This window comes from Drosophila navojoa, chromosome 2 (genome assembly GCF_054131105.1).
Source record: "Drosophila navojoa isolate 15081-1374.11 chromosome 2, UAZ_NAV_1.0, whole genome shotgun sequence".
NCBI lineage: Eukaryota > Metazoa > Arthropoda > Insecta > Diptera > Drosophilidae > Drosophila > Drosophila navojoa.
Window position 1 is genome coordinate 32,725,725 of NC_142890.1, and position 27,582 is coordinate 32,753,306.

Consider the following 27,582-nt stretch of genomic DNA (forward strand, 5'->3'; position numbering starts at 1 on the left):
CTTTTGAGGAAGCTCAACGTCCCGTTATAATTAATCTAGCTTTGTTGAAAAATCGCGCTGACTCCGTGGATGAAGCAGGAATGACAAAAATTTCGATTCGCATAGTTGCGCCAAAGTAATTGATGCGCAACGCACGATTTAATCGCTATCGATAGTAAACAAAAACAATCGAAATGGACGAAAAATTAAAAATTTGATATATCGATAGTTCAATTGAGAGTCTTACAGCTCTAGTTACAGTCATTAAACATGAAGTTAAAAAGAGTTGATTATAAAAAGTTATTTAAAAAGTTAAAATGGCGCATAAAAAGTTATATATTAGTAAGTTAGCAATACTTACTTATGCGTGATGTATACTTGAACTTGAGAACCAACATTAGTGTTAACACTGACGAGAGAACACATGGACGAGACACAAGAGACCGTGAGCAGTGAAAATGCAGCACGACAAATATACAGTATGTCCATTAATTGTTTGCAAAACAAAAAAAGTCGTTCAAATTCAACTTTAACATCACATTTTATTAGGAAAGGCACTTTTTCTCAGAATTTTTTTCTTACATTACTTTAGTTTCATATATTCTTAAAGATAATCAATAACAAAAATAATAAGAATAGCAACAAAAACGTACAAAATAATTCCAAACAAAAAAAAAAAAAAAAAAAAAATATTGACTGTCCATTAATTCTTTGCAAAATGCAAACATTAATCAATATGAGATCTGTATCTCTCTCAGATCGGTTTGGAATTGGCTAATATTTGGTATGTCCACCATTAGCTTCCATTACACCTCTGAGGCGTCGCGACATCGACAATATTAATTCATTTATGTCGTAGTAATCTGGTATTTTGCGCCACTCCTCGTGTATGCAACGAATTAGCTCGTTTTTCGTCTTAGGGCTCCCTTTGGCGACTTTTTTCTTTAGTAAGGCCCACAAATTCTCAATCGGATTGATATCCGGGCTTTGGGGTGGGGTGTCAATAACTTTGCTGCAGTTATATAGAAGCCAAGTGCGACACAGCAATGACTTGTGTTTTGGATCATTATCCTGATACAGCTTATATTTTAGTTTGCTGGGGTTTTCAGGATTATGAAGCCAAAGTTGTGCGCGCTTTTTGTTATTATTATTTTTGTTATTGATTATCTTTAAGAATATACATATGAAACTAAAGTAATGTAAGAAAAAAATTCTGAGAAAAAGTGCCTTTCCTAATAAAATGTGATGTTAAAGTTGAATTTGAACGACTTTTTTTGTTTTGCAAACAATTAATGGACATACTGTATATGTATATATCGAAATCTTAAAAGATTTTGCTTATGAAAGTGTTGAGGCGCATAAATAATATGTTCTGGCGACGAGCATGCACACACACACAATTTCAGTACCTCGCTGCGAATTGCAAATTGAAGCTTCCATCGTAGCATTAAATTCCAGTGTTTTGGCTTCAAAACTCTAAGAGATGCAGTTTTACGAATGTACATTCAGAATTTCATTTTGAATGGTGGGCGACTCGGGAAAATCTTAACATTTTATAAATTGATGATATACACGAGCATCCGTTCCAAATTTCAACTCTGTAGCTTCAACAGCGCCAAAAAAATTGCGTTCATACAGACAGACGGCCGGACAGCAAGATGGACATGCACAAAACCAATATACTCATTCAACTTTTGTGACTCATAATACCCTATTTTTTATTTCCATGGGTCCAGGGTATAAAAATTGTGCATAGTGGGTTTTTCATATGGTGACTATTTTTTGCTAAAAGCACGTCAAATATGTAATTTATTGATTTATTTAATGAACATTATTATTGCATTCATATTTATTTCAATATAATTTATTTCAAAGTAGTTTTTCCTTTAACTACCATTGGTCGATTGAGAACAAAAACTTTGCGCCTTTTCAAGTTCTAAAAAAAATTAAAGCAGATGAAACGTTTTTAAAATTAAACAAGAAGACTCTAGTCGAGACTGCTCGACTAGGAGATACCCTGAACCCTCCAAGCTGATATTCTTATCATTCTGCACTTCTTTTATGCACGCACACATACATACACATGCATCCACCCTCACGCGACTGCGCTTGGGCTGCGCTGCAGTGTGGGCAATAGTATGAGAATTTACTTGGTGAATAACTTCTTTTGTAAACATACGATCTTAATTTCAGGACGTAAATATATGGTCAAAATGTGTGTACATTACAAAGCACAAGTCTCTAGTGTTTGAAATACGTTTTTTTACAAATTGTGGGCGAAGGAAGCGTGGTATCCAAAATCTGTTGTTACAAAATGTTTGTATTCATCATATGTATGTATATACACAGTAAAGTATAATCACTAACCAGAGAGCACATACACCGGACACGTAGTGTAAAGTGTTTTGCACACTTATTTTCGAGAGTAATCTCCCAGTCAGCTTCGTATTTGCTCGGCTCATCACTTTTGGGGGTCAGACTACAAAAATATATGGGAGCACAATCATTTCGCTTCATGCGTTGAACAAAAGATCCCTCTATGTTCAATGTTTCCCTTGCTCTCTCTCTCTCTCTCTCTCTCGATGCTCTTTTCTCTCTCAAATGTGTATATGTGTGTATGCATGTGAGCACAAGCAGCAGCTCTTAGCTGCCAGCTCACGAAAATTGAAATTTCTTCGCAGCAAGAACCCTTCCCTTCTGTGTGAAGAGTATACCGAACTTATCAAACCGTTTGCCAAGCTCGTACAAAATCTGTATATGGGTTTTCCATATTATTTGTGGAAAGGGTATGAAAGCGTTGGTGCTCATAGTGAAAATGTTTTCGCGACGAGCCTGCACACACTCACTCTCCCTTGCTACATGTACTATGAGCATTTGTATGCCTGTGTGCGAAGCTCTTGCTGCTAGTAGCAATTTTAAATCACAGCATTTGCATTTGGTTGATCTTGTGAAGTGCTCACATACATACATATGTATGTATGTATGTATGTATGTATGTATGTATATACATTTAATTGTGTGTGTATGAATGGGATCTGAATCGAACAATTATGGGATATCACTTGTAGAGCATTTGTATGCCATTGTGCCCTTATATGTATGTATGTTCGTTTGTGTGTGTGCATGTGTGTAAGCATGGGATGTGAACATTGGCTGACTTACATCAACTTAGAATTGTCTGAATGATTTTGGGTTCCAATTGAAGAGGCGCGCTTATATTTAAGCACCTGATTTAATTTTAATGATCGTGGGTTGGCTATCAAAAGGAATTTAAAAACAAGTAAGAAAACTAGTCGAGAGCGCTCGACTAGATACTACCCTGAACCAAACTAATAGAAAAGCACATTTAGTATGGTTCAAATTTCAATTTCGATGTATTTAAAAATATAAATGAAATAGAAAGAAAACTCATTTAATTAAATATATAAAAATTGAGAAACAATTAAAAAAAAGAATTACGACAAGCTCTGGGTTTGAACCCGAGACCTCGTGATCAAGCGCCGCGCTTTCTACCTTGACGCCATACTGCTGTTCTAATTTTCAATGTCAAAACTGAAATAGATTCACTGCTACAGCGCCATCTACCAAATCTAAGTCAAACTAACTGCTGATGTGACTAAGAATGAGCAAAAACAACCAAACCAATAAAAACGTACATATAGTATGGTTAAAATTTCAATTTCGATTTTTGAAAAAATATAAGAGAAATTTAATCAAATATATAAAAATTTTGAAGCAATTAAAGGAAACTACAATACGCCCAGCAAGATTTGAACCAGAGACCTCGCGATCGAGCGCCGCGCCCTCTAACCATAACGCCACTCCTCTGTTCTTATTTGCAATGTCAAAACTAAAATAGATTCACTGATGCAACGCCATCTAGCAGAACTAAACGAAACTAACTGCTGATGTGATTCTAAGAATGTGCTAGAAGATGTTTGAATGTATGTGTGCACACGTATTGGAAAACTGCTGTTGCTGCAGCACGTGCGTTTGTTAATTGGCCAAGCATTTTATTTTTTAACGTCGATTGACTAAACCGAATTTAATGAAACTTTTAGCATATGATCTACATATTCTATTGAATATTTGGCATTTAAAAAAAACATGTCAAATCATTCACAATTAGCTATACTAGCATCTGACCTTCACTGGGGATTCTGGTGAATTTGGAGCCGGTATCCAAAATATAACAAAAACCGAAATTGTATAAAATGCATTGGAATATATTTTTAAACTTGGAGACTATAGCTCTAAAAATGTAGGAGATATAAATTTATAACCTATTGCGCTTGGGTTGCGCTGCAGTGTTGGCAATATTATGAGAACTAATTTGTTGAATAATTAAATTTCTAGACGTACGATCGTAATGAAACTTTCAGAACGTAATCATGGTGTTTAAATGTATGTGTATACCGAAGCACAAGTTTCTAGTATTTGATATACGACTTTTACAAAGATGAGGGTAAGGGGGTGGATTTAGGGGTGGGGGGTAAATTTTAACAAAAACCGAAATTGTCTAAAATACATCTTAATATACGTTTTAAATTTGGAGACTCTAGCTTGAAAGATGTAGAAGATATAATTTTTTAAGTGATTTTCGATAATGTTTTTTATCGATAAAAAAGTATCGGAATGAGTTATCGTTTTTTAGTGATAAACTCGATATGCGCGCTGTATTTACGGACATTTTAAAAAAATAATTTGAAGTCTCTAGCTCTTATATCTTCTGAAATCGACGCGTTCAAACATACGGACGGACGGACAGACAGATGGACAGGGCTAAATCGACTCAGCTCGTCGCCCTGATCAAGAATATATATACTTTGTGGGGTCTGCCACGCCTCCTTCTGCCTGTTACATACATTTTAACAAAACCATTATAACCTGATTTCCCATTTTCAATGGGTTCAGGGTATAAAAAGTGTAGTACCTGATTAAGATAAGTATACAAAATGAGATGCGATTGTCGATCCCTTGCACCTGTTCATATATAGTATACATATATACATGCATATACAGGAGCATGCAAAAAAAGTAAAAAGTATTTACAAGTTCACTTGTCACTTTAGTTAATCAGCTACTTGCATAAATATAAGCGCGTCTTACAAATACTTGTAATACATGTAGCTAGGGTGCATTTTCACTATGAGCACCAACGCTTTCATACCCTTTCCACAAATAATATGGAAAACCCATATACAGATTTTGTACGAGCTTGGCAAACGGTTTAATAAGTTCGGCATACTCTTCACACAGAAGGGAAGGCATGGGTTCTTGCTGCGAAGAAATTTCAATTTTCGTGAGCTGCTGCTTGTGCTCACATGCATACACACATATACACATTTGAGAGAGCGGAGAGCATCCAGAGAGAGAGAGAGAGAGAGAGAGCAAGGGAAAAATTTAGCATAGACGGATCTTTTGTTTAACAATCGACCATCTCGGTCGAGCGCATGAAGAGAAATGATTTTGTGTTCCCATATTTTCGTAGCACAAGCCTAATAAGTGAGGAGCCGAGCAAATACGAACGGGCTGGGACAAATGCTCGAAAATAAGTGTGCAAAACGCTTTGCACTACGTGTCCGGTCTATGTGTTGTCTGGTTAGTGCTCGTACTGCGTATGGTATACAAGAGTATGCATGCCAAATTTCAGCTCTCTAGCTTTTGTATCTTCTGAGATCTCGTCGTTCATACGGACAGACGGACAGGGCTATATCGACTCAGCTCGTCGTGCTGATCAATAATATATATACTTTATGGGGTCTGCGATGATTCCTTCTGCCTGTTACATACTTGTTCACAAAAACATTACCCTGATTTCCCATTTCCAATGGGTTCAGGGTATAAAAATATAAAACTGATTCACCCAAACAAAACGGCCAGATCGGAAAGATCATTCAAAAAAACCTATAGAATATCGCATCATATTGACAAATCTTAAAGAAAATGTGCGGATTTCCCTAAAAGCCATGTCGATTAATCTAAAAAATAATCATAAATTATCAATAAGTAGAAAAACTATCACAAGTCGGCGAAAGAAGGCCAATTTTTCTACGTTATAGATCTTGCAATACCCTTAATATCACTATAAAATAATAAATAATAAATAACGATTTGCTAAAACCTTCATAGGCAAGTCGCATTTATTCTTGGGAAAGTTATTATGGATGGACGATAGTTCCTTTGAATATCATGGATAAAAAAAAAAAAAACAATTTATAGCTGGTTACCAAAGAATGTTTGCAAAAAAAGAGGCATGTTTGCGAACGGGTGTCACATGATGAAGAATCGGTATGCTCTGGGGATTCGCATGTGGAAAAATGAAGAAGGATAAATATTTACGTGTCCTGAACGACCAAGTATCGAACTCTGGTTACCGGATCATAGGAAAATCATGTATACTGCAGCAGGACAATTCTCCATGCCGCAATGTCTATATTATAACTGAATTTTCGGGGAATATTTAAGTCAATACATTAAATTGGCCACCTCAGAGCCCTGATCTCAATATTATAGAGAATGTGTGGGCTTATGTAAAAGTAATATGTAGCTTAGACTTAACAATAACGCCCAAGGAGATGGATTGCTGAGGTTTGAGGACCTTAGCAGTATGTTTCAATAGAAACATTACAAAATTTGGTTAGATCGATCCCTAGACGCTACCAGATGTTAAGGGAGGTTTTAGTTCTTATAAATATTTTTGTTATTATAACCATTGTTAAGTTTTTGTCTCACTTTATTTAATAAATATTATTTTACTTTATTAATAAATAGTCAAAATACTTTCGTCCAACCAAAGAATGAGAATCTGCCATGCAAATAATTATGGAAAAAGAATGAGTCATCTCATTAATGCAATATTTTGGGCATTTATAGCTTTTTATGTTTGCTCTCTTTAAAAAATATAATTGGTACCGTTATCTCACCCAGTTTGCAGAAATAATCCGTTGATGTTTATGCAATGTGTTGTCAACATACTTTTGTCATCCATTATATGTAGATATTTAATAATAAAAATTTCAATACTTAATTAATAAAAATAATAAAATAAAATAGTAATAAAGAAGTACACTATACATATCTGCAATTTTATTATGAATTATATGAATTAAATCTAAATTGATAATATAATATAATAAAAGACTAATTTCAAAAATATAGAAAATAGGTTTTAAATGTTTTTTCTTTATTTCAGGAAAACGCATCCATTGTTGATGAAGTTTGCATTTTACAAAAAGAGCTTTCTGCTGCGCGATCAGAAAGACTGGCTCTAATAGAGAGACTTATGTTCTATGAAGGACTTGAAAAAGCTGCCGTTGGACAAGATCAATGCTTAAATGATGCTCGAATTCAAGAGCAGTCGAGTAAACGACTTGAAGAAAAGCATACTGATCTGATTAATAACAGATGCGAAAACATATATTATGAAATACCAACATTACGTCAGAAAACGTTTCCTTTAAAATTAAATAACATTTTGGTACACTCAATTGGTGAAATAATTCCAGCAAATCCAAACTTCCATACGGCACATTGGATATACCCAGTTGGATATGTAGCAACAAGAATATATGCACATCCACGAGATCCGCGAAAAAAGTGTGTATTTACATGTAAAATACTTAACAATGCTGGAGTTCCTCAATTCCAATTAATTCCTGATAATGATTTAGATGGAGTGTTTTTTGGAGAAACAGCTAACCAATGTCATCAAGAACTGCTTAATTGTATACAGGAGTTTACGCATGAATCTTTAAAAGATGATTTTAAGACAAAGGGCGAAGTGTTTTTTGGCCTATCGAATCAAAAAGTACAATTTCTTTTGATGTCAGATGTAAGAATTAAACAATGTACTAAATTTAAAGGATATATATGGAGTGGTGAAAGAGAGCAGCGTGAAAATAACGATCCAACATTATCCTTTGCTGACCTTCAAAACTATCTTAGCTAATTGTTATATATATATATAATATATATATATATATATATATATATATATATATATATATATATATATATATATATAATTGCAGTAAAAAGAAAATCAATTGTAATAATTATATTTTTCACCTTTCGCTGGACTTTTCTCCCCCCTTGGAAATAAAATATCGATAATATTGATGTAACTATAATTTTATATTTTAAAAAACTATACAGTCGATGATGATTCAAAACGGCAAGGGGATCCATTTCTTATACCCTGAACCCATCGAAAATGAGAAATCAGGGTATAATGGTTTTGTTAAAATGTATGTAACAGGCAGAAGGAGGCGTGGCAGACCCCACAAAGTATATATATTCTTGATCAGGGCGACAAGCTGAGTCGATTTTTCCCTGTCCGTCTGCCTGTCCGTCCGTCCGTCTGTCTGTCCGTATGCCTAAACGTGTCGATTTCAGAAGATATAAGAGCTAGAGACTTAAAATTATTTTTTAAATGTACATACCGTACATACCGCGCGCATATCGAGTTTATCACTAAAAATCGATAACTCATTTTGTTATCGATAAAAACGTCGAAAATCAGTTATAAAATTATATAAGTATATTAAGATAAGTATATTAAGATGCATTTTATACAATATCGATTTTTGTTAAAATTTACCCTCTATCCCTATATCCACCCCCTCACCCTCATATTTGTAAAATGCGTATTTAAAATACTAGAGACTTGGGCGTGCTTGTGTTTGTGTAAATGCGTGTGTGTGTGCGATTCATTAGTGAAATATCAGTTGCTCGAAGGGCTCAGGGGATCTCGTAGTTGAGCAGTCTCGACTAGAGCTTTCTTACTTATAGATAAACTCGACGCGCTGTATATACGGCCACTCAAAAAAAATCAAGCCTCTAGCTCTTATATATTCTGAAATCGACGCCTTCAAACATACGTAGAGATGGACGGAAAGACAGACGGACAGGGCCAAATCGACTCAACTCGTCACCCTGATCGACTATATACTTTGTGGGATCTGCCACGCCTCCTTCTGCTTGTTACATCCTTTTAACAAAACCATTATACCCTGATTTCCCATTTTCAATGAGTTCTCAGTCGAGCCGCATGAACCGAAATGATTGTGCTTTCGTATATTTTCGTAGCCCGAACCTAAAAGTGAGGAGACGAGAAAATATGAAGTTGTCTGGGGTCGAAATACTCGAAAGTGTGAAAAAGGTTTACACTACTGGTTATCGATAAGGTTTTTAATCGATATTAAAATAACGAGATGATCTATCGAGTCGAGCCGAGTCACCAAATTTGAAATGTATATTCATATGTTCTTTGTAGAATCTCAATTTTTGTTAAAACTTATTCCTCCCCGATATCTATCCTCTCACCCCTTATTTGTAAATGGCATATTTGAAATACTAGAGACTTTAGCTTAGAAAATGCATGCATTTCAATGTTATAATCACGATCTGATCATTTTATGAAGATAAACCATTCACATGGGCTCTACCATGCCTCCTTCTCTCTGTTCTACAGCTGAATTTGTTACACGAAAATATTCGTCGAAGTTGCCCACTAACTATGCCAAATTTTTTCCGATCATGTTCGCGAACATCATTTAAGAACAAATTTTTGACTGTGAACATGCCAGCGGAAGAAAACAAAATCGAGTTTAATGGAAATCAATGCATATTTTAAACAAAAGGAAGCCCCTGACTTTGCGCTTCTTTTTATTTTCTTCAGTTCCCGCATGTATGAAGCGTGCTGACTATTTACTTTTGCTTTGATAACATTTATTAAATAACTGTGACGTTTTCTTTATATTTTAACTAGCTGGCCCGGCAAACGTTGCATTGCCCTATCCATTATTTCTAGGTAAAAAATTGTTTAAAGCTATGTTGTTCAGGTTGGGATACACTCGGATTAATTTATTAATCGGATTTTCATTCAAGCACCTTGTGGTAAATGACATTCTTTATTTTTTGGTCAGGTGCAAGAACAAATAATGCGGATGGTTTCCCAACACGTGACCATGAGAAAAACACGCATTTTCTAGATTGAGACCCCAAATTGTCAAAGATTGGCCCTGTGATTTGCTGATCGTCATGGCGAAGGCAAGACGAATCGGGAATTGAATTCGTTTAAACTCAAAGGGCATATCTGTTGGGATCATCGGAATCCTAGGAATAAGAACTTCCTCATCGACGCGTGAATCACATTGCTTATCAGTTTTCTTATCACCAAACGCGTTCCATTGCACAGTTTTGGTTGGTTTAAATTTCTAAGCATGATAACTACCGAGCCAACCTTCAGTTGTAAATTGTGCGGTGGTAAACCAGGCACATCCAAGGAGTTTGAATGAATACAGAGTCTCAACAAATTGCTCGCTCACTTAACCATTTAGTATTTTTGTGGAAAACAATGATATTCGGAAATACTTTGTTGATAAGCTCATCTTTTAATGAGACGAAATTGCAAAAATTTTGAGGAAATGAAATCAAGCCACTCGATTCGTCAACAGGAATACGGCCATTACCGATATTCAACAATTGCTTCGAGAAATCATCAGCAGATAGATCGTTCAACAACGCAACTCTCATATTTACACACAGTTGAAGTTTGGTTACATATCGCCAGATTTGATGTTTTGAGGCAAGCGTTTATTTCGTCGGCAGCAGTAGATCTTGGAATTACTGGTAGTTATCGCCAGATAATAAAATCCTTGAACCATTTCTTATTGCCGTTACACGGGCTGCTTCTCTTTGAGAAGCACCAATTAAGGCCCTTTGCTGGGTACTAACGCGGCGCCTTTCTCAGGCGATTTCTCGTTCTTCGTCAGCTAATTGACTCGCGATATTCCGTTGCCTAATTGCATCATGGGTCCGCCGGGGAAGATTAGATCTTCTAGGACGCGGCATATTTATTAATAGTAATACAGAATATGCCCTCGCACAAAACCACACAAAACAATCGAGAAATATATATATAAAAAATTTACACAAATTTATGTTCGAGACAAACAAATAACTGAACTTTCGAGATATTTAGCTTCTTTATGCACGCGTATTATTTTTATCAAATGTGTTTTTTTGTATGTATAGTCAGGTTCGCCTGAGGCTGTGCCGTAGACTGACTGACTACATTTGTTTATTTACTTCTATACTATTGTATAATATGAGAGCAGGACCGAAAACTGTCACTGGTATCAAGCCTACTGAGTATCAATGGAAATTTGAATATTTAGGGAAAAAAACGCGTTTTTCAAGTATTCGTCAATTTTTTTCAGTATTTTTAAGATCTACTATCCTACTCGTAGCGGAGACAAATCCAACAAATCAAAAACCATGAAAATTGGTCCAGCAGATCCCGAGTTATAAGTGCTGGAAAACTTCACAACTCTCTTTTATATATATAGAAGATTATAATTTTTCCCATGATTTGTTGCGCAACTTTTTATTTGCTACAAAGCCGGCACATTTTGAAAAAATCAGGAAATTTTCGGTTCATTTTGACCTATGTTAACTGCTCGAAATATTTCTAGAAATTATGTTCGTGCGAGCACTCAAATCCATTGTCGAACATGTTCGCACCCGTAAGATAGAAACATTTCTATTTTTATGCGAACACAAACGGAGAACAAAATGTTTGAACGAACACTCCTATCCACATACGAACACAACATGCTCGTGTGTGTTAAAAAAATTCCTACTGTGTATGGGTTTCACCTCACAAAATGGTAGTCCTACTGAAATCAACTAGTAAAACCATCAAAAAAAGATATTCTTCACCAAGGGGACACGAAAACCATAGGACTAATTTGTAATTTGAGGGATGACATTTTAAATGGAAGACATTTTCCATGGACTGCTTAATAGAGATACAACCTACCAAACGGTCCGTCCTGTCGTTAATGGCACGGTTATTGGGCCGCTTAGGCTTGTTAAGTCTTATCGTAACTCGTGCGAAGGGTCTGTTACAGGAAATATGGATGCACAAACTTGGATGGGATGACCAATTACCTATCCAAATTAGACAAGAACTCTTCATAATTTGGTAAGACTCGGAGGTTGTGTTTCATTGGCTGCGAATGCATTCGTCTAGTTTAAATACATTCGTTGCTAATCGCGTGGTAACCATCCCATTTGACTACTAATGTATCTTCGTCATGTTCTAACGAAGGATAACCCAGCAGATATTCGTGCCGGGGATGTTCAGTTGAGGAGCTTAAAACATAATTATGGCCAGCCATCTCACATCTCATATTATCTAAAAAATTAGAGCTGCTATAGAAGCGTAGAGCTACTATTACTATGATCGCAGTCTATTAACAAATCCCAAGTCTATAACATAACAAAGAGAGTTGTGTAAAAGTGTTCCAGCACTTATAACACGAGATCTGCTGGACCAATTTTCATGGTTTTTGATTTGTTGGATTTGTCTCCGCTACGAGTAGGATAGTAGATCTTAAAAATACTGAAAAAAATTGACGAATACTTGAAAAACGCGTTTTTTTTTCCCTAAATATTCAAATTTCCATTGATACTCAGTAGGCTTGATAACAGTGACAGTTTTCGGTCCTGCTCTCATATTATACAATAGTATAGAAGTAAAAAAACAAATGAAGTGAGTAAGTCTACGGCACAGCCTCAGGCGAACCTGACTATTCAAAAAAAAAAAAAAAAAAAAAAAAAAAAAAAAAAAAACACACATTTGATAAAAGCTAAATATCTCGAAAGTTCAGATATTTGTTTGTCTCAAACATAAATTTGTGTAAATTTTGTATATATATATTTCTCGATTGTTTTATGTGGTTTTGTGCGAGGACATATTCAGTATTACTTTTAATAAAAATGCCGCGTCCTAGAAGATCTAGGCAACAGAATATCGCGAGTTAATTATCTGACGAAGAACGAGAAATCGTCCGAGAAAGGCGCCGCGTGAGTACCCAGCAAAGAAGGGCCTTAATTTGTGCTTCTCAAAGAGAGCCAGTCCGTGAAACGGCAAGTAAGAAATGGTTCAAAGCATCAAATCTGTGGCGATTTGTAACCAAACTTCAACTGTCTGTAAATATGAGAGTTGCGTTGTTGAACGATCTATCTGCTGATGATTTCTCGAAGCAATTGTTGAATATCGGTAATGGCCGTATTCCTGTTGACGAATCGAGTGGCTTGATTTCATTTCCTCAAAATTTTTGCAATTTCGTCTCATTGAAAGATGAGCTTATCAACAAAGTATTTCCGAATATCATTGTTTTCCACAAAAATACTAAATGGTTAAGTGAGCGAGCAATTTTGGCGGATAAAAATAAAAATGTGGATAACCTTAATTTTATAATTCAAAATAAATTCGTTGGTACTCTGTATTCATTCAAATCTATCGACTGTGTAACAAACGAAGAAGAAGCCACTAATTATCCAATTGAATTTTTGACCTCCTTCGATGTGCCTGGTTTACCACCGCACAATTTACAACTGAAGGTTGGCTCGGTAGTTATCATGCTTAGAAATTTAAACCAACAAAAACTGTGCAATGGAAAGCGTTTGGTGATAAGAAAACTGATGAGCAATGTGATTCACGATTCCGATGATCCCAACAGATATGCCCTTTGAGTTTAAAAGAATTCAATTCCCGATTCGCCATTGCCATGACGATCAACAAATCACAGGGCCAATCTTTTACTAATTGTGGCCTCAATTTAGAAAATGCGTGTTTTTCTCATGGTCAATTGTACGTGGCATGCTCACGTGTTGGCAAACCATCCGCATTATTGGTTCTTGCACCTGACCAAAAAACAAAGAATGTCCTTTACCACAAAGTGCTTGAATGAAAATCCGATTAATAAATTAATCAGAGTGTAACCCAACCTGAACAACATAGCTTTTTTACCTAGAAATAATGGATAGGGCAATGCAACGTTTGTCGGGCCAGCTAGTCATTTATAAATTAATTCGCATAGTTGCAAGTGAAAGTTATCAGACATGCTTGTCTTATTATTGCTTAACAAATCTTTTTATTGTTATGCAAGGTTTGATCCGAGGTTCGCTGTGTCTTGTAATAAATTGCTGTTTATGCCCTGAGCCCATTGAAAATGGGAATATAGGGTATAATGGTTTTGTTGAAATGTATGTAACAGCCAGAAGGAGGTGTGACAGACCCCAAAAAGTGTATACATATAAATTTTTTTTTAATGTCTGTGCCTAGCGTGCGCATATTGAGATTATCACTAAAAGTCAATAACTCATCCCGTTATTTTGTGTCGGTAAAAAACTTAAAATCAGCTAAGACGCATTTTATAGAATTTAGGTTTTTGTTAATTTCTACCCCCTACCTTTATATCCACCTCCTCACCATCCTATTTGTAATAGGCGTAAATACACGAGAGACTTGTGGCTCGGAATATACATACATTTAAACATTATGATTACGCTCTGAAAGTTTAATTACGATTGTACGTGTAGAAATTAAATTATTCATTAACTAAATTCTCATAATACTGCCATCAGTGCACCGCAGACCAAGCGCAGTCGCCGATGTACGTGGTGTGTGTGTGTGTGTTTTTTTTTTTTTTTTTTATATTCGTTTATTTACAAGCTTATTATACTACAAGTTGCAAGAGTGTTAGCTCGGATAGCGCGCGATGCTTGCGGGACGGCCGTAAAGCATTGCTTCGCAAGCACTTTGCGCTACCTTAGCCTGGTACAGCTCGTTTTCTTATTCGCTCGACTCTGCGCAGCTCCATCATCACTGTGGCCGCGAAGGTGCTTGTTAGTTCCCAAGCTTCCTCCGATTCCAGCATGGCGTTGACAATGTTGTCCGCTCTGATGGAGCGGCCCACTGCCTCTTCCAGACGGCGCCTCTTTTCCAGGAACCGTCCACATACGAAAAGGATGTGTTTGTCGTCTTCCACATGCCCCCGCCCGCACCAGGGGCACCCGTCAGTTTCCTCGTGACCAAAACGCTTCAAATAGCTACAAAAGCATCCACGGCCCGAGAGGATCTGCGTAAGATAAAAGTTAACCTCGCCGTGTTTGCGGTTAACCCATGGTTCGAGCTCCGGGATGAGTTTGTGCGTCCACCGCCCTTTGGCTGAGCTATTCCACTTCTTTTGCCATCGTGCAATGCTGTTCGCCCTGGTAGCGTTGTGTCGCACATGCACGTGCGAATTCCGCTCCACGGCTTCGGCGACCAGGTACTCCAGTGGCACCATGCCGGCTATGACAAGCGCCGCATCATCGGAGATAGTCCTGAAAGCGCAGCTGACTCTGATTGCGCTCAGTCTGTAGATCGCGCAAATGTCCCGGCTGTAGTTCGGCGTTGCCATCGCTCTTGACCATATTGGCGCAGTATAGAGGATGACGGACCTAATGACGCTCATTAGAAGAAGACGCCGTTGCTGTTTAGGTCCCCGCGTGTTAAGCATAATTCTTGAGAGAGCTCTACAAGAATCAGCTGCCTTTTTATGCACATATTCTAAGACCTCGCGGAAAGTTAATCTTGTGTCTATCATGACACCAAGATACTTTATCGCCCTCTTTGACGCAATGGTGACGCTGCCGATCTTTATATTGGCAGTTTCCACTCTTTTGCGACTGCTTACTAGGACGACTTCCGTCTTGTGCGCCGCAAGCTCGAGCCCAGCTCCTGTCAACCTGATACTCCTGATACTTTCGCTGCACATATCCTCTGTATCTTTAATCTCCTTGCCTATGGCTGACGACAGCCACATCATCAGCAAAGCCAATGGTGTGCGCACCTGCTGGTACTTCCAAGCGCAGTACGCCGTCGTACATGATATTTTATAGGAGAGGCCCCAGCACTGAGCCTTGGGGTACTCCAGCTGACACTGTGTGAGTTTGGGGATCCTCACTCGTATTGTATACCAGTGTTCTTCCTCTGAAGTAGCTCTTTATTATCTCTTTTAGATATTTAGGGATATTATATAGTGACAGCGCATTCAGTATCATATCCCAACTAGCTGTGTTGAAGGCGTTCTTAACATCCAGGGTCCCGATGATGCAGTATTGCTTCGTCCTGTGCCTCCATCTGGTGCCTTGGATGGCGGAAGTTGCCAGGCCAAGAATTTTTTCTAGAGCATCTGTTGTTGACCGGGCCTTCCGGAATCCAAATTGGTTTGGTGACAGGCCTCCGGCGCTAGTAATCGCAGTCTCCAGTCTGGAGCAGATCAATTTCTCAAACACCTTTCCCATGGTGTCTAAGAGACAGATCGGTCTGTATGAAGATGGCTCATCTGGTGGTTTGCCAGCCTTGGGTAGCAACACCAGGTTCTGGGCTTTCCATTTTACCGGGTGTGTGTGTGTGTGTGTGTGTGCATCTGCCACGAAATTGTCTTTTCCTCTCAGATACTCTACCATAAATATATGGTCGGAAATGTGTTATTGCCCAATGTATTGCTGCTAGTTCTTGTTCTGTAGTACTCTTATTGCTTTCACCTTTAGTGAATGTTCTTGATGCATATGCTACTGGGAGCTGGTGTCCATCATAGTTTTGAGTTAAAACTGCACCACATGCTTGTTTGCTTGTAAACGAATACACTTGACTATGATGGTGTTTAGTTTCGTATTGATCTTTATTCTTCTGAGCCCGGGTTTATATATCCAGACTCATGCATAATTTCAACCCTTAAATCTAATGTATCTATTGCTGAGTGTGTAAGGCTCAGCTTTGGGCTATTACATATTCTTATCTTATCGCTGAGTGTGTAAGACTCCGCGTTGGTCTATTAGCTATTCTTATCCTATCGCTGAGTTTGTAAGGCTCAGCGCTCGTCTCTTTCGTAATCTGATTCTGGGGTTGCAAGGGTTGGTCTTCATTTGTATATTTATGCAGTCCGTACATGTGGCCCTTATCGCTATCACAGCGCACTACCTGCATGTATACGATCATCGTATATTCATATGTTCATGCCTGAACAGCTTGTATCTGTGATTATGCAAAATTCTTTGCTAAAATCAGGGTACTGTAGTAGATTTGGTTGAACAAGTTTATTTTTTAGATATTGGAATGCTTTTTCACACTCCGTTGTCCATTCAAATGGGATATTCTTTTTACATAATCTTGTTATGTGCCGTGAATGTTCGGCGAAGTTTTGTATAAAACGTCTATAATAATTGCAAAGTGCAATAAATCTTCTAGCTCTGTCTGCGTCCGTAGGGACAGGATAATTATTAATGACGTCAAATTTTTTGTCATCTGGTAAGATTCCTTTATCTGTGCATCTATGACCTAGGAATGTCACCCCGTGCATGAAAATTGAACATTTTTCTGGATGTAGTTTCAGATTATGATTTCTGCAAACATTGAAAACATCTGTTAAGTTTTTAATCATATGTTGTTCAGAACAACCAATAACAATTAAATCATCCATGTAAAGGAAAGCTTGTGTGGTCTCTAGACCTGAGAATGCTATTGTCATCATTCTCTGAAAAGAATTAGGCGCTATTTTTAAACCAAATGGTAATCGCGTAAAGCGATACGAACCATTGTTTGTCGAAAAAGACGTTATATCTCTTGAGTTTTCCTCAAGTTCAATTTGATGGAAGCCTGACATTAAATCGAGGCATGAAAAATATTTTGCTCGACTCAATTGATCAAGAATATCGTCAATTCTGGGGAGTGGAAATTTATCGGACAACAATTTTTTATTTATTTGTCGATAGTCAATTACTAATCGCCATTTTTTTTCTTCAGTGCCCGGAAGGGCCTTTTTGGGATCTAATAAAAGTGGGCTATTATAGGATGAAACAGACGGCTCAACAATATTTTGCTCAATTAACTTTCCAATCTGGCGCTGGATTTCTTTAATTTGGCTATGCGGACATCAATAATTTTTCACGTATACTGGTTCATCGTCTTTAAGTCGCAATTTTTGTTTATAAAAGTGGTTTATTGTGATTGGTTCGGTTTCAAGTACGAAAACATCACTATATTGGGTGCAAATTTTTTCAAGTTTTTCTTTAAATAAAGGTGGAAAATTCTTCTTTAATATGTTAAGTTCGGACTCTGTTCTATTATCTTTGGAATTTCGAACTACATTGTAGTTCGAAATTGATTCAAATTTCAATTTATCTATGTTTACTATTTGGTATGTACTGGTTGTATTTAATATTCGGACATATGTTGCAACATAGACACCCGGTTTAATTTCCTGATTGATTAAAATATTTTCTTCGACTGAAGATAATTCTATTTTGCGTATCACCTGGGATCTGGCTGGTAGAAGGTGAGTTAGTGCCAGAATTAAATGTTATTGGAACATAAATGGGATACGTTAGGTTTTGTGGTCTAATTATAAACCAATCCTCTGAGCTATTATAATCTAATCTGCAATTAAATCTTTTAATGAAGTCTAGTCCCGATTTTTCTTTAACAATTGAGATATCTGCACCTGTGTCAATCAAAAATGTTATTTTTTTATTTGTTGCAACATTTTTACATGACATGAAGTTATTAAGACTTAAATTGACGGTAAAAATGTTTTTAGTTAGTTTTGAGTATCTGGAGACGTTTGGGAGTTTCCCGATGCTTCATTGACAATTCTTACGTTATTGTTGTGGCCTCTTGTCGAGTTGCCACGGCCTCTTGAGTTGCCTCTATATCGGCCCTGTCCTCTACTATATGTGTTGTTAGGTTGGTAACCATTATTGTGGTTATTACCTCGACTGTGGTAATTCCCACGGTTATCCCTATTGTTTTGTCTCTGGTAATACAGGACAGCATTTGACTGCCCTGTTGCCTCAGTACAACTGTTGACAAATTTGCATACGGCTTCGTTCATGTTATTAAACGTTCCCGCCTGCATGATAAGTTTTACCTTATCTATAGAGCAGTTTTGGGTCATGGCTTTTACAGCTAGGGTCGTACTATATCTGTTTGCCAGTTCACATGTTAAGCCATCGCTTATATACGCACCCTCGAGAGCCTTTGCCAAATTTGCCACCTCTTGAGTGTACTGATTGGCTGTCTTGCTCCTTTGCTGCAGGTTAAGGATTTTTGCAGGTATTACCTCTACAGATTCTCCTTTAACTGACTTTGATAAGCTAGCAATAATGGCGGAAATTGTCTGCTCATTACTTATCAAATTACGTGCGTGACCCTTCAGTTTTGTCTTTATTAGGTTTATGGCATCTGCTTCGTGGCTGCCCTTGAAGGAAACTATAAGTTCCAAAGCATCCACGAAACTACGTAGATTTTCAGCTTTTCCATCGAACTCTGGCATGAGCGATGAAGCTAACTTTAAGAAATCTACGACAGTTTGGGCAATTGTGTCTTGTGATATTTTTATATCAATTTCAGACACATGGAAAGTAGCGGGCGTATTAAGAATATTCGGTACGAATATATCTATTTTGTGCCTTTCCGAGATGTATAGAAGGTTTTCCCGTAGCCTTTTAAGTACATCATTTACTTGAGTGTGGTGCAGTTGCGTAAGTCTTGGTATGTTATCACAAACTATCTGACGAATGTTGTTGTAGATTTAAACCAAATTTTGCACATGTTTTATTTATTTTGTGCTTCGGTATACACATACACTTAAACATTATAATTATGTTCTGAAAGTTTCATTTCGATCGTACGTCTAGAAATTAAATTATTCAACAAATAAGTTCTGATTATATTGCCAACACTGCAGCGCAACCCAAGCGCAATCGCCTGTATATGTGCTCGTGTGTGTGTGTGCTTGTGTTTGTTCGCTGCCTGTGTGTGTGTGTGCTTGTGTTTGTTCTATTTGAGTTAGGCCAAATAGCGGGCTTGCGATACTTCCAAATGTATCTATATATTCATTTTCGAAATCAAATACTGTAATGAATTCGAAATGCCGTTGTAATATTGTCAACGAGTTTATTCGAAAATTCGGTTCTTTATAAATTTCATATATTTTTCCGATCATTTTAGAGAATTTCGAATTACGAACTATTTTATTTGGCGAATTCTTCAATATGTCAGATAATATTCGCATGTTTAAACTTTATCTAAATCGTTTGCATGACTCAGATACCGTTTCTTTAGTATACACTTGTACAATAGATACGCTTTCATTAATAGATTTAAGGCCGTTAAGGCCACCAACAGAGCTAGTAGCAATGTATGCGTTTCTAGATGTGGTGTGGTATCCATGACTTCTACGACATTGACCACATTTGCTGTATTATCAGCAGCCTTTGAGGTTTTGCCTCCCATTTTTATTCCCTGAACCCATTGAAAATCAGGGTATAATGGTTTTGTTAAAATGTATGTAACAGGCAGTTGGATGCGTGGCAGACCCCACAAAGTATATATATTCTTGATCAGGGCGACGAGCTGAGTCGATTTAGCCCTGTCCGTCTGTCTGTCCGTCCGTCCGTCTGTCCGTATGTTTGAACGCGTCGATTTCAGAAGATATAAGAGCTAGACTCTTCAACTTTTTTTTAAATGTCCGTATATATCGCGCGCATATCGAGTTTATCACTAAAAAACGATAACTCATTCCGATACTTTTTTATCGATAAAAAACCTTATCGAAGATCACTTAAAAAATTATATCTCCTACATCTTTCAAGCTAGAGTCTCCAAATTTAAAATGTATATTAAGGTGTATTTTATACAATTTCGGTTTTTGTTAAAATTTACCCCCACCCCTAAATTCACCCCCTCACCATCATCTTTGTAAAAGTCGTATATCAAATACTAGAAACTTGTATACTTCGGTATACACATACATTTGAACATTATGATTACTTTCTGAAAGTTTCATTACGATCGTACGTCTAGAAATTAAATTATTCAACAAATAAGTTCTCATAATATTGCCAACACTGCAGCGCAACCCAAGCGCAATCGCCTGTATATGTGAGTGTGTGTGTATGCGTGTGTTTGTTTGTATGCGTGTGTGTGTGCGTGTATTTGTATGTATGCGTGTGTGTGTGTGTTTGCTAATTATTTTTGAAATATCAGTTGCTTGTAGGGTTCAGGGGATCTCGTAGTCGAGCAGTCTCGACTAGAGCTTTCTTACTTGTTATATATATTCTAATCATTTAATCTTATAAGTATACTATAAAATACATTTATTTTCGAATTTCTCTTAAGTCAAAACGATTTTTTTTTTGGTCATTTACGCACCTCTGTGCATGTATAGACGCAATAAGGACTAAAAAGAGGGCCCTCGCAGTCTGCTGGACACCTCTTTTTTAATACGGGCAATTGTTTCTTGGGTTGTGGCTCGACAACCTCTACTCTATCTGCCAGTTTTTCAATATTTTTGCTAACGTTAATCTTATCTAAACTGGCAGATTTGTTTTGCTTTTTTTTTTTTTTTTTTCGGAGTCGAGAAATTCGATCTCCGCCTGTAATTTTACTGACTTATCCCAACTTAGTTGTTGGGATCCATACAGTAGTCTATACAGTTCGGCCTTACGTTTTTTTATCCTATGTAAGACTCCACTGCGCCTAGTTTTTCTTTTCATTTTTCATATCTTTAATTTAAGAATATAATTCATTCTCATATATATATATATAGAAGTGTATATTTGGTTTTTTTTTTTTTTTTTTTTTAATTTTTATCATGTATTTTTTGTATCAAGTACTATTTTTCTTATTTTTTTTTTATTATTATTTTTCCTAGTTATTGCCTTGTTCCTACTCGACCAACGCAGTGGTCTTCCTGTCTAAAATTTGCATGGCTTTACGGGCCATGCGTTATACCGAGCAACGCAATCGTCGCTCAGTAGTACAATTTTGTAGTTACAATGTTTCTTAATATTAAATTTTAAGTATTATTGTTAATATATGCTATTTTTCATTTATAAATATTATTAGCTCTAATTTAATATTAGGGTGCGTGCTCTTTGTAGCACTGTCGGTTCCAGGGCCCAGCTTGGCGCGCTGGGCGTGGCCGGTGCTGGTCTTCGCACAGGCTTCCTTTTATTTATAGTTGATTATGTCCGCTGATGTCCGCTGTTGCTGCGGCCGGTGCTGGTCTTCGCACAGGCTTCTATATTTATAGATGATTATGGCCGCTAATGTCCGCTGTGGCTGCGGCTCATTGTTGTTTTTGATGTTGCTGCTGCTGTCGCTGTTGATGCTGTTGCACACACAAAAAAATCGAAAGATGTTGTGCTCGTGTTGTTGTTGTGGTTGTTTTCTATCCCAGTTTTAGCTTTTTATACCCTGAACCCATTGAAAATGGGAAATCAGGGTATAATGGTTTTGTTAAAAGTATGTAACAGGCAGAAGGAGGCGTGGCAGACCCCACAAAGTATATATATTCTTGATCAGGGCGACAAGCTGAGTCGATTTAGCCCTGTCCGTCTGTCTGTCCGTCCGTCCGTCCGTCCGTCCGTCCGTCCGTCCGTCCGTATGTATGAACGCGTCGATTTCAGAAGATATAAGAGCTAGAGACTTCAACTTTTTTTTTAAATGTCCGTATATATCACGCGCAGATCGAGTTTATCACTAAAAAACGATAACTCATTCCGATACTTTTTTATCGATAAAAAACCTTATCGAAGATCACTTAAATAATTATATCTCCTACATCTTTCAAGCTAGAGTCTCCAAATTTAAAATGTATATAGAGATGTATTTTATACAATTTCGGTTTTTGTTAAAATTTACCCCCCACCCCTAAATCCACCCCCTTAGCCTCATCTTTGTAAAAGTCGTATATCAAATACTAGAGACTTGTGCTTCGGTATACACATACATTTTAACATCATGATTACGTTCTGAAAGTTTCATTATGATCGTACGTCTAGAAATTAAATTATTCAACAAATAAGTTATCATTATATTGCCAACATTGCAATGCAACCCAAGCGCAATCGCCTGTATATGCGAGTGTGTGTGTGTGCGTGTGTGTTTTCTAATTATTATTGAAATATCAGTTGCTTGTAGGGTTCAGGGGATCTCGTAGTCGAGCAGTCTCGACTAGAGCTTTCTTTCTTGTTTTTTGCTGTTGTTGTTTGTTGCTTGTTGACGACGCAGTGTTTAAATATCTGATGTTACAGCTGTTCTACTTCTGTTGGTTTGGTTGGTTGGTATAGGAATTGAGGATTGGAGCAAAGCGCCAGCCAGCTGATGTTGATGCTGATAGGATTTGATTGTTGGATGTTGTTGTTCTTACTGGCACGAGAGTGACAACTGTCACGGTCGCCATGTAGAAATAAATGATAAAAAGCGTCTGTTCATGTCACTTGGTAAATTAAAAATGTTTTATTCAATTCGAAAAGGTTTCGTCTTAGCCTAAATACATAAAGTTTACATAAAGTATTCTGTCGGTAAAAGCAGCGGCAGAATGGAAGTATATAGCATGCTGTATGTGTGCGTATATATGTTTGTATGTATATGCAGAAGGCATAAACATTTTAGCGTTTAAGCTGCGGCGTAACAATGCCTACGTTGCAGATCCCACGCTGCAGGCCGGTCTATACATAAGTGACCGATCATATTACGGCACTTATGTATAGCTGTTATAATATAAATAAAGCAACAAAGTGTTGCTATGTTGTGAGCATGATAATCTTCGGGCATATGTAAAATCATATATTGTATACACTACAATACTGTGAGCATATGCTTATATGTCATCAACATACTACAAGTAGGGAGTAGATATATCCACAATAGCACGTGAGCTTGGGTGGTTGATGCGGATCCAAATTTTCAGCTTTCTAGCTCTTCAACTAATATGATGTCTGGCATATTGGAAAAAACATATTCCGATTTACCACGCCCCTAGTGGGCGGCGCTTAGACGCAGCGCTGCCGTAGCGGACAAAACTGAAAGCTCTAAACAGCCAAGGCTTAGCGCTAATTGCAGAAAATTAAATTGAGCCACTTATCTTTGGACCCACGCAGCGATCAGACGTCAACGGTCGAAACAAACAGACAATGCAAGACAACACGGACTTGACTGCAACTCACCGATAAGCCGACGGGAATTTCATTTCCCACGTGATCATGTTTTATTTATTTTTTTGTTCGAGTATTTGTCATAAGAGTGCCTATTAGTGGGGGCGCAAGCAAGATTAGAGGAATGGAAGAGGACTAACTTAAGTGAAAGTGAAATAAATCGTGAAAGAAAATTAAAAGTTAAAGTGAGTGAATTGTTGGTGTTCAGTGAAACGAGTCCCGTGTTTGGGGAGGCAGTGGCCGACGGTGGTCGCATGAAGGATTCTGAGCATTGTACGCCGGAGTCTGGATTGTAAGCCGTCGGGATGCTACCTTCTCTGACTCGGTGGCACGTGTCTCGCCGCAGCCTGTTTGGAGTTGCACAATTTGGATCTGAGCATTATAAGCCAGAACCGGATTGCAGCAGCCGCCAGTGTGGTTACGTGTCGAGATAAGGATTGGCCAAGGCCAGGCTCGGTGCAGCGGGATCACGCCGAGGCCCTCCGAGCATTATACGCCAGAGTCCGAGGCGAGAAACCGCCTGCGCCCGAGTGTCTCGCGTTACGCATTGTCTGGAATGAGATTTACAAGCTCTAGGGTCGGTGCAGCGGGATCACGCCGAGGGCCTCCGAGCATCATACGCCAGAGTCCGAAGCGAGAAACCGCTTGCATCTCGACGTCTCACCACAGGTCGGCATACGATGCATACGAGGAGACCAGCGACTGGCCAACTTGGGAGACAGGGCGTAGTGGGATCGTCCAGAATCTGGACTGGGAGACCGCTGATGTCCTGGTTTCCGGGTTTGGTCACAGGTGTCTCGCCGCCACACGCGGCATTGGTCACTCCACACCGAGTTTCATACACCGGGGCTGGATCGGTGGAATCCGTGTGGCTGGAGGCGAGACAAGCTGGGACTAGCTTTCTGGGCACCCGGCCATGGCACATAATGCTCTGAGCGTCATACAGACGCCAGGACTGGGCCGAGGCGGTGTTCACTTGGCTATGCTCGAGACTGGGCGATGACCCACGCTGGCGCCCCGACAGGCCGTATTCATTCAAATCTATCGACTGTGTAACAAAGAAAGAAAGAAGAAATTAACAAAGAAGAAGCCACTAATTATCCAAATGAATTTTTGAACTCCTTGGATGTGCCTGGTTTACCATCGCACAATTTACAACTGAAGGTTGGCTCGGTAGATATCATGCTTAGCAATTTAAACTAACCAAAACTGTGCAATGGAACGCGTTTGGTGATAAGAAAACTGATAAGCAATGTGATTCACGCGTCGATACTCAAAGGAAAATTTAAAGATGAGGAAGTTCTTATTCCTAGGATTCCGATGATCCCAACAGATATGCCCTTTGAGTTTAAACGAATTCAATTCCCGATTCGTCTTGCCTTCGTCATGACGATCAGCAAATCACAGGGCCAATCTTTGACAATTTGGGGTCTCAATCTAGAAAATGCGTATTTTTCTCATTTATTTATTTATTTCTTAAAGCTATTGACAAAAGCGAGAGTCAAATTAAATTTAAAAGAAAAAGCCTAAACAAAGTACAGGATATAATATCTATAGTAACACCGACCCGATGGGGGTATTTTATTTGCCAGTCCGGCCAACTATGCCCACGTCTCACAGCCAGATATGGTCAGTGAAACTAATGATGCTATAAAAAGAAGTGTTAGTAAGAAAACTTAGAAAAAATATTAAATGTATATTTATTAACAACATATAAAATAATAATAAATAATTCTTAAAATAAAAAATAGAAACAAAAATAATAAAAAAAAAAAAAGAAAAAATGTAATAAATAAGTAATGTAAAAAATAATAATGTAAAAAATAAGTAAATAATAAAAAAAATAAATAAATAAATAAGAAATAGTACAAAGAAAAGAGTAAAGGAAAAGCACAGAATAGAATATAGGATAGAATTGAGAAATCACTACACAACATTGACAACGAAAATGTATACCAATGCTTATTTATTTATTTATTTCTTAAAGCTATTGACAAAAACGAGAGTCAAATTAAATTTAAAAAAGAAAAAGCCTAAACAAAGTACAGGATATAATATCAATAGTAACACCGACCCGATGGGGGTATTTTATTTGCCAGTCCGGCCAGCTATGCCCACGTCTCACAGCCTAAATATGGTCAGTGAAACTAATGATGCTATAAAAAGAAGTGTTAGTAGGAAAACTTAGAAAAAAATGTTAAATGTAAAATAATAAATATTTCTTAAAAATAAAAAATAAAAACAAATATATTAAAAAAAAATAAAGAAAAAAATGTGATAAATAAGAATTAGTACAGAAAAAGAAAAAGTAAGGTTTTAAAAGAAATTGCAAGAAAAGTTAATAATAAAAAAAAATAAATAAATAGATAAGAAATAGTAAAAAGAAAAGAGTAAAGGAAAAGCACAGAATAGAATGTAGGATAGAATTGAGAAATCACTACACAACATTGACAACGAAAATGTATACCAATGCTTATGCCTGGGCATTGTGAGTGATTTCCCTAAGATGAGCTAATAGCAAACTTTTTAATTTAGGAAGAGAGAGCTCTAAGGAAAAAACGTGATAATATTTATTAAAATTAACACTAAGAACATGAAACGCACTGTGCAAAGAATAATCCCTAGTGCATACCGGTAAATGAAGCGGACGATAGTGTCTAGTTGTTCGGGACGGAACCGAAAAGTTTAGACGACCCAACAAAGAGGACGAATCAATATCACCACTAATCAATTTATGCAGAAAAACAATTCCTAAAATTGTTCTGCGATTGGTTAGCGATGGAAGATCAATAAGCTGGAGCCTACTATGATAAGACGGTAATCGTAAATTACTGTCCCATCGAATAATCGTAAATCGTAAATTACTGTCCCATCGAAGATCCCTTAAGGCAAAGAGAAGAAACTGTTTTTGGACCGATTCAATGCGATCCTGATGCAGTTTATGCTGCGGAGACCAAACTACAGAGCAATACTCTAAGATGGGACGCACAAGCGACGTAAATAAGCGCTTGGTGATAAAAGGATCTTTAAATTCCTTGTACCAACGTTTAATAAAGCCAAGCACACTTTTGGCTTCATTAATGATGGTAGAAATATGAAGATTAAAATTTAGTTTACAATCGAAAGAAACACCAAGATCTTTGATTGTGTGGATGCGTCGTAAGGAAATATTGCTAATTTTATAATCAACAATTAGAGGAACGGTACGACTGAAGGTCATTGTCATACACTTTGAGCAATTTAAGTCAAGCTGGTTTGCCACACACCAAAGTTGAAATGCATTTAGGTCATCTTGAAGGTGATGATGTCCAGTTGCACTGGAGTATGGAAGGCAAAGTTTAACATCGTCAGCATACATAAATATAGTCGAATACGAGATACAACTAGGAAGGTCATTTATAAAAAGGGAAAAGAGTAATGGACCCAAATGGCTACTCTGAGGTACACCAGACGAAACAAAGATAACTTTAGACATAGCTGTTCTGAGCAGGACTCTTTGGGTTCTTCCAATTAAATAGGATGAAATCCAAGATACAAGTCAAGATACACTTGAACCAGACTTTTTATAATTTTTAAAACATTTAGTTTTAATGTTTCTCAAGTTCAAAAGTGTCTTGGTAAACCAAGGTGGCTTATTTGAAACTGGCGAAATACGGCAGAGAGGGACACAAACATCCAGAATAGAGTTTAAGGTACAGTAAAAAAACGATGCTGCCAAATTAATATCATTGGACTCATATAAAGTAGACCAGTCTGTTG

At 37.4% G+C, this 27,582-nt stretch overlaps 3 protein-coding genes and 2 long non-coding RNA genes across 6 annotated transcripts in view; 2 read left to right on the forward strand and 3 right to left on the reverse strand.

Moving 5' to 3' along the window:
• The window catches only part of LOC149092487 (uncharacterized), a 70,546-nt gene extending 50,636 nt beyond the window's left edge, over positions 1–19,910 (reverse strand). The window contains exon 1 of the mRNA XM_089261207.1: positions 19,851–19,910. Within this exon, the coding sequence (XP_089117333.1) occupies positions 19,851–19,895 (45 nt within the window). The 5' untranslated portion in view covers positions 19,896–19,910. The remainder of the gene's footprint in view (positions 1–19,850) is intronic.
• The window catches only part of LOC149092484 (uncharacterized), a 147,006-nt gene extending 123,978 nt beyond the window's left edge, over positions 1–23,028 (reverse strand). The window contains exons 1-2 of one of the 2 annotated variants that reach the window (XR_016196971.1): positions 22,842–23,028; positions 21,009–22,070 (exon numbers count right to left, since the gene is read on the reverse strand). This is a non-coding gene — a long non-coding RNA (uncharacterized LOC149092484). Of the gene's footprint in view, positions 1–20,935; positions 22,071–22,841 lie in introns of those variants that run through there. The other variant, XR_016196970.1, reaches the window with a different exon arrangement.
• Positions 1–27,582, forward strand: part of LOC108658186 (MICOS complex subunit Mic10-like) — a 184,225-nt gene that overhangs the window by 78,605 nt on the left and 78,038 nt on the right. The gene's annotated exons all lie outside the window — the stretch shown is intronic.
• Positions 201–7,965, forward strand: LOC115565518 (transforming growth factor beta regulator 1). Its single transcript, XM_089261282.1, has 2 exons — positions 201–321; positions 7,175–7,965. The coding sequence occupies exons 1-2, from the start codon at positions 250–252 to the stop codon at positions 7,928–7,930; spliced, it is 828 nt and encodes a 275-aa protein (XP_089117408.1). The 5' UTR covers positions 201–249; the 3' UTR covers positions 7,931–7,965.
• On the reverse strand, positions 14,778–16,780 carry LOC149092489 (uncharacterized). The gene is made up of 2 exons (XR_016196978.1): positions 15,396–16,780; positions 14,778–14,936 (listed from the first exon to the last, which is right to left on the reverse strand). It is a non-coding gene; the product is annotated as an uncharacterized LOC149092489 (long non-coding RNA).

Coding starts and splice junctions, on each gene's coding strand:
- LOC115565518 (XM_089261282.1), top strand. CDS start 250: ATGAAGTTAAAAAGAGTTGATTATAAAAAGTTATTTAAAAAGTTAAAA. Junction 322..7,174: donor GCATAAAAAGTTATATATTA/GTAAGTTAGCAA, acceptor TCTTTATTTCAG/GAAAACGCATCCATTGTTGA.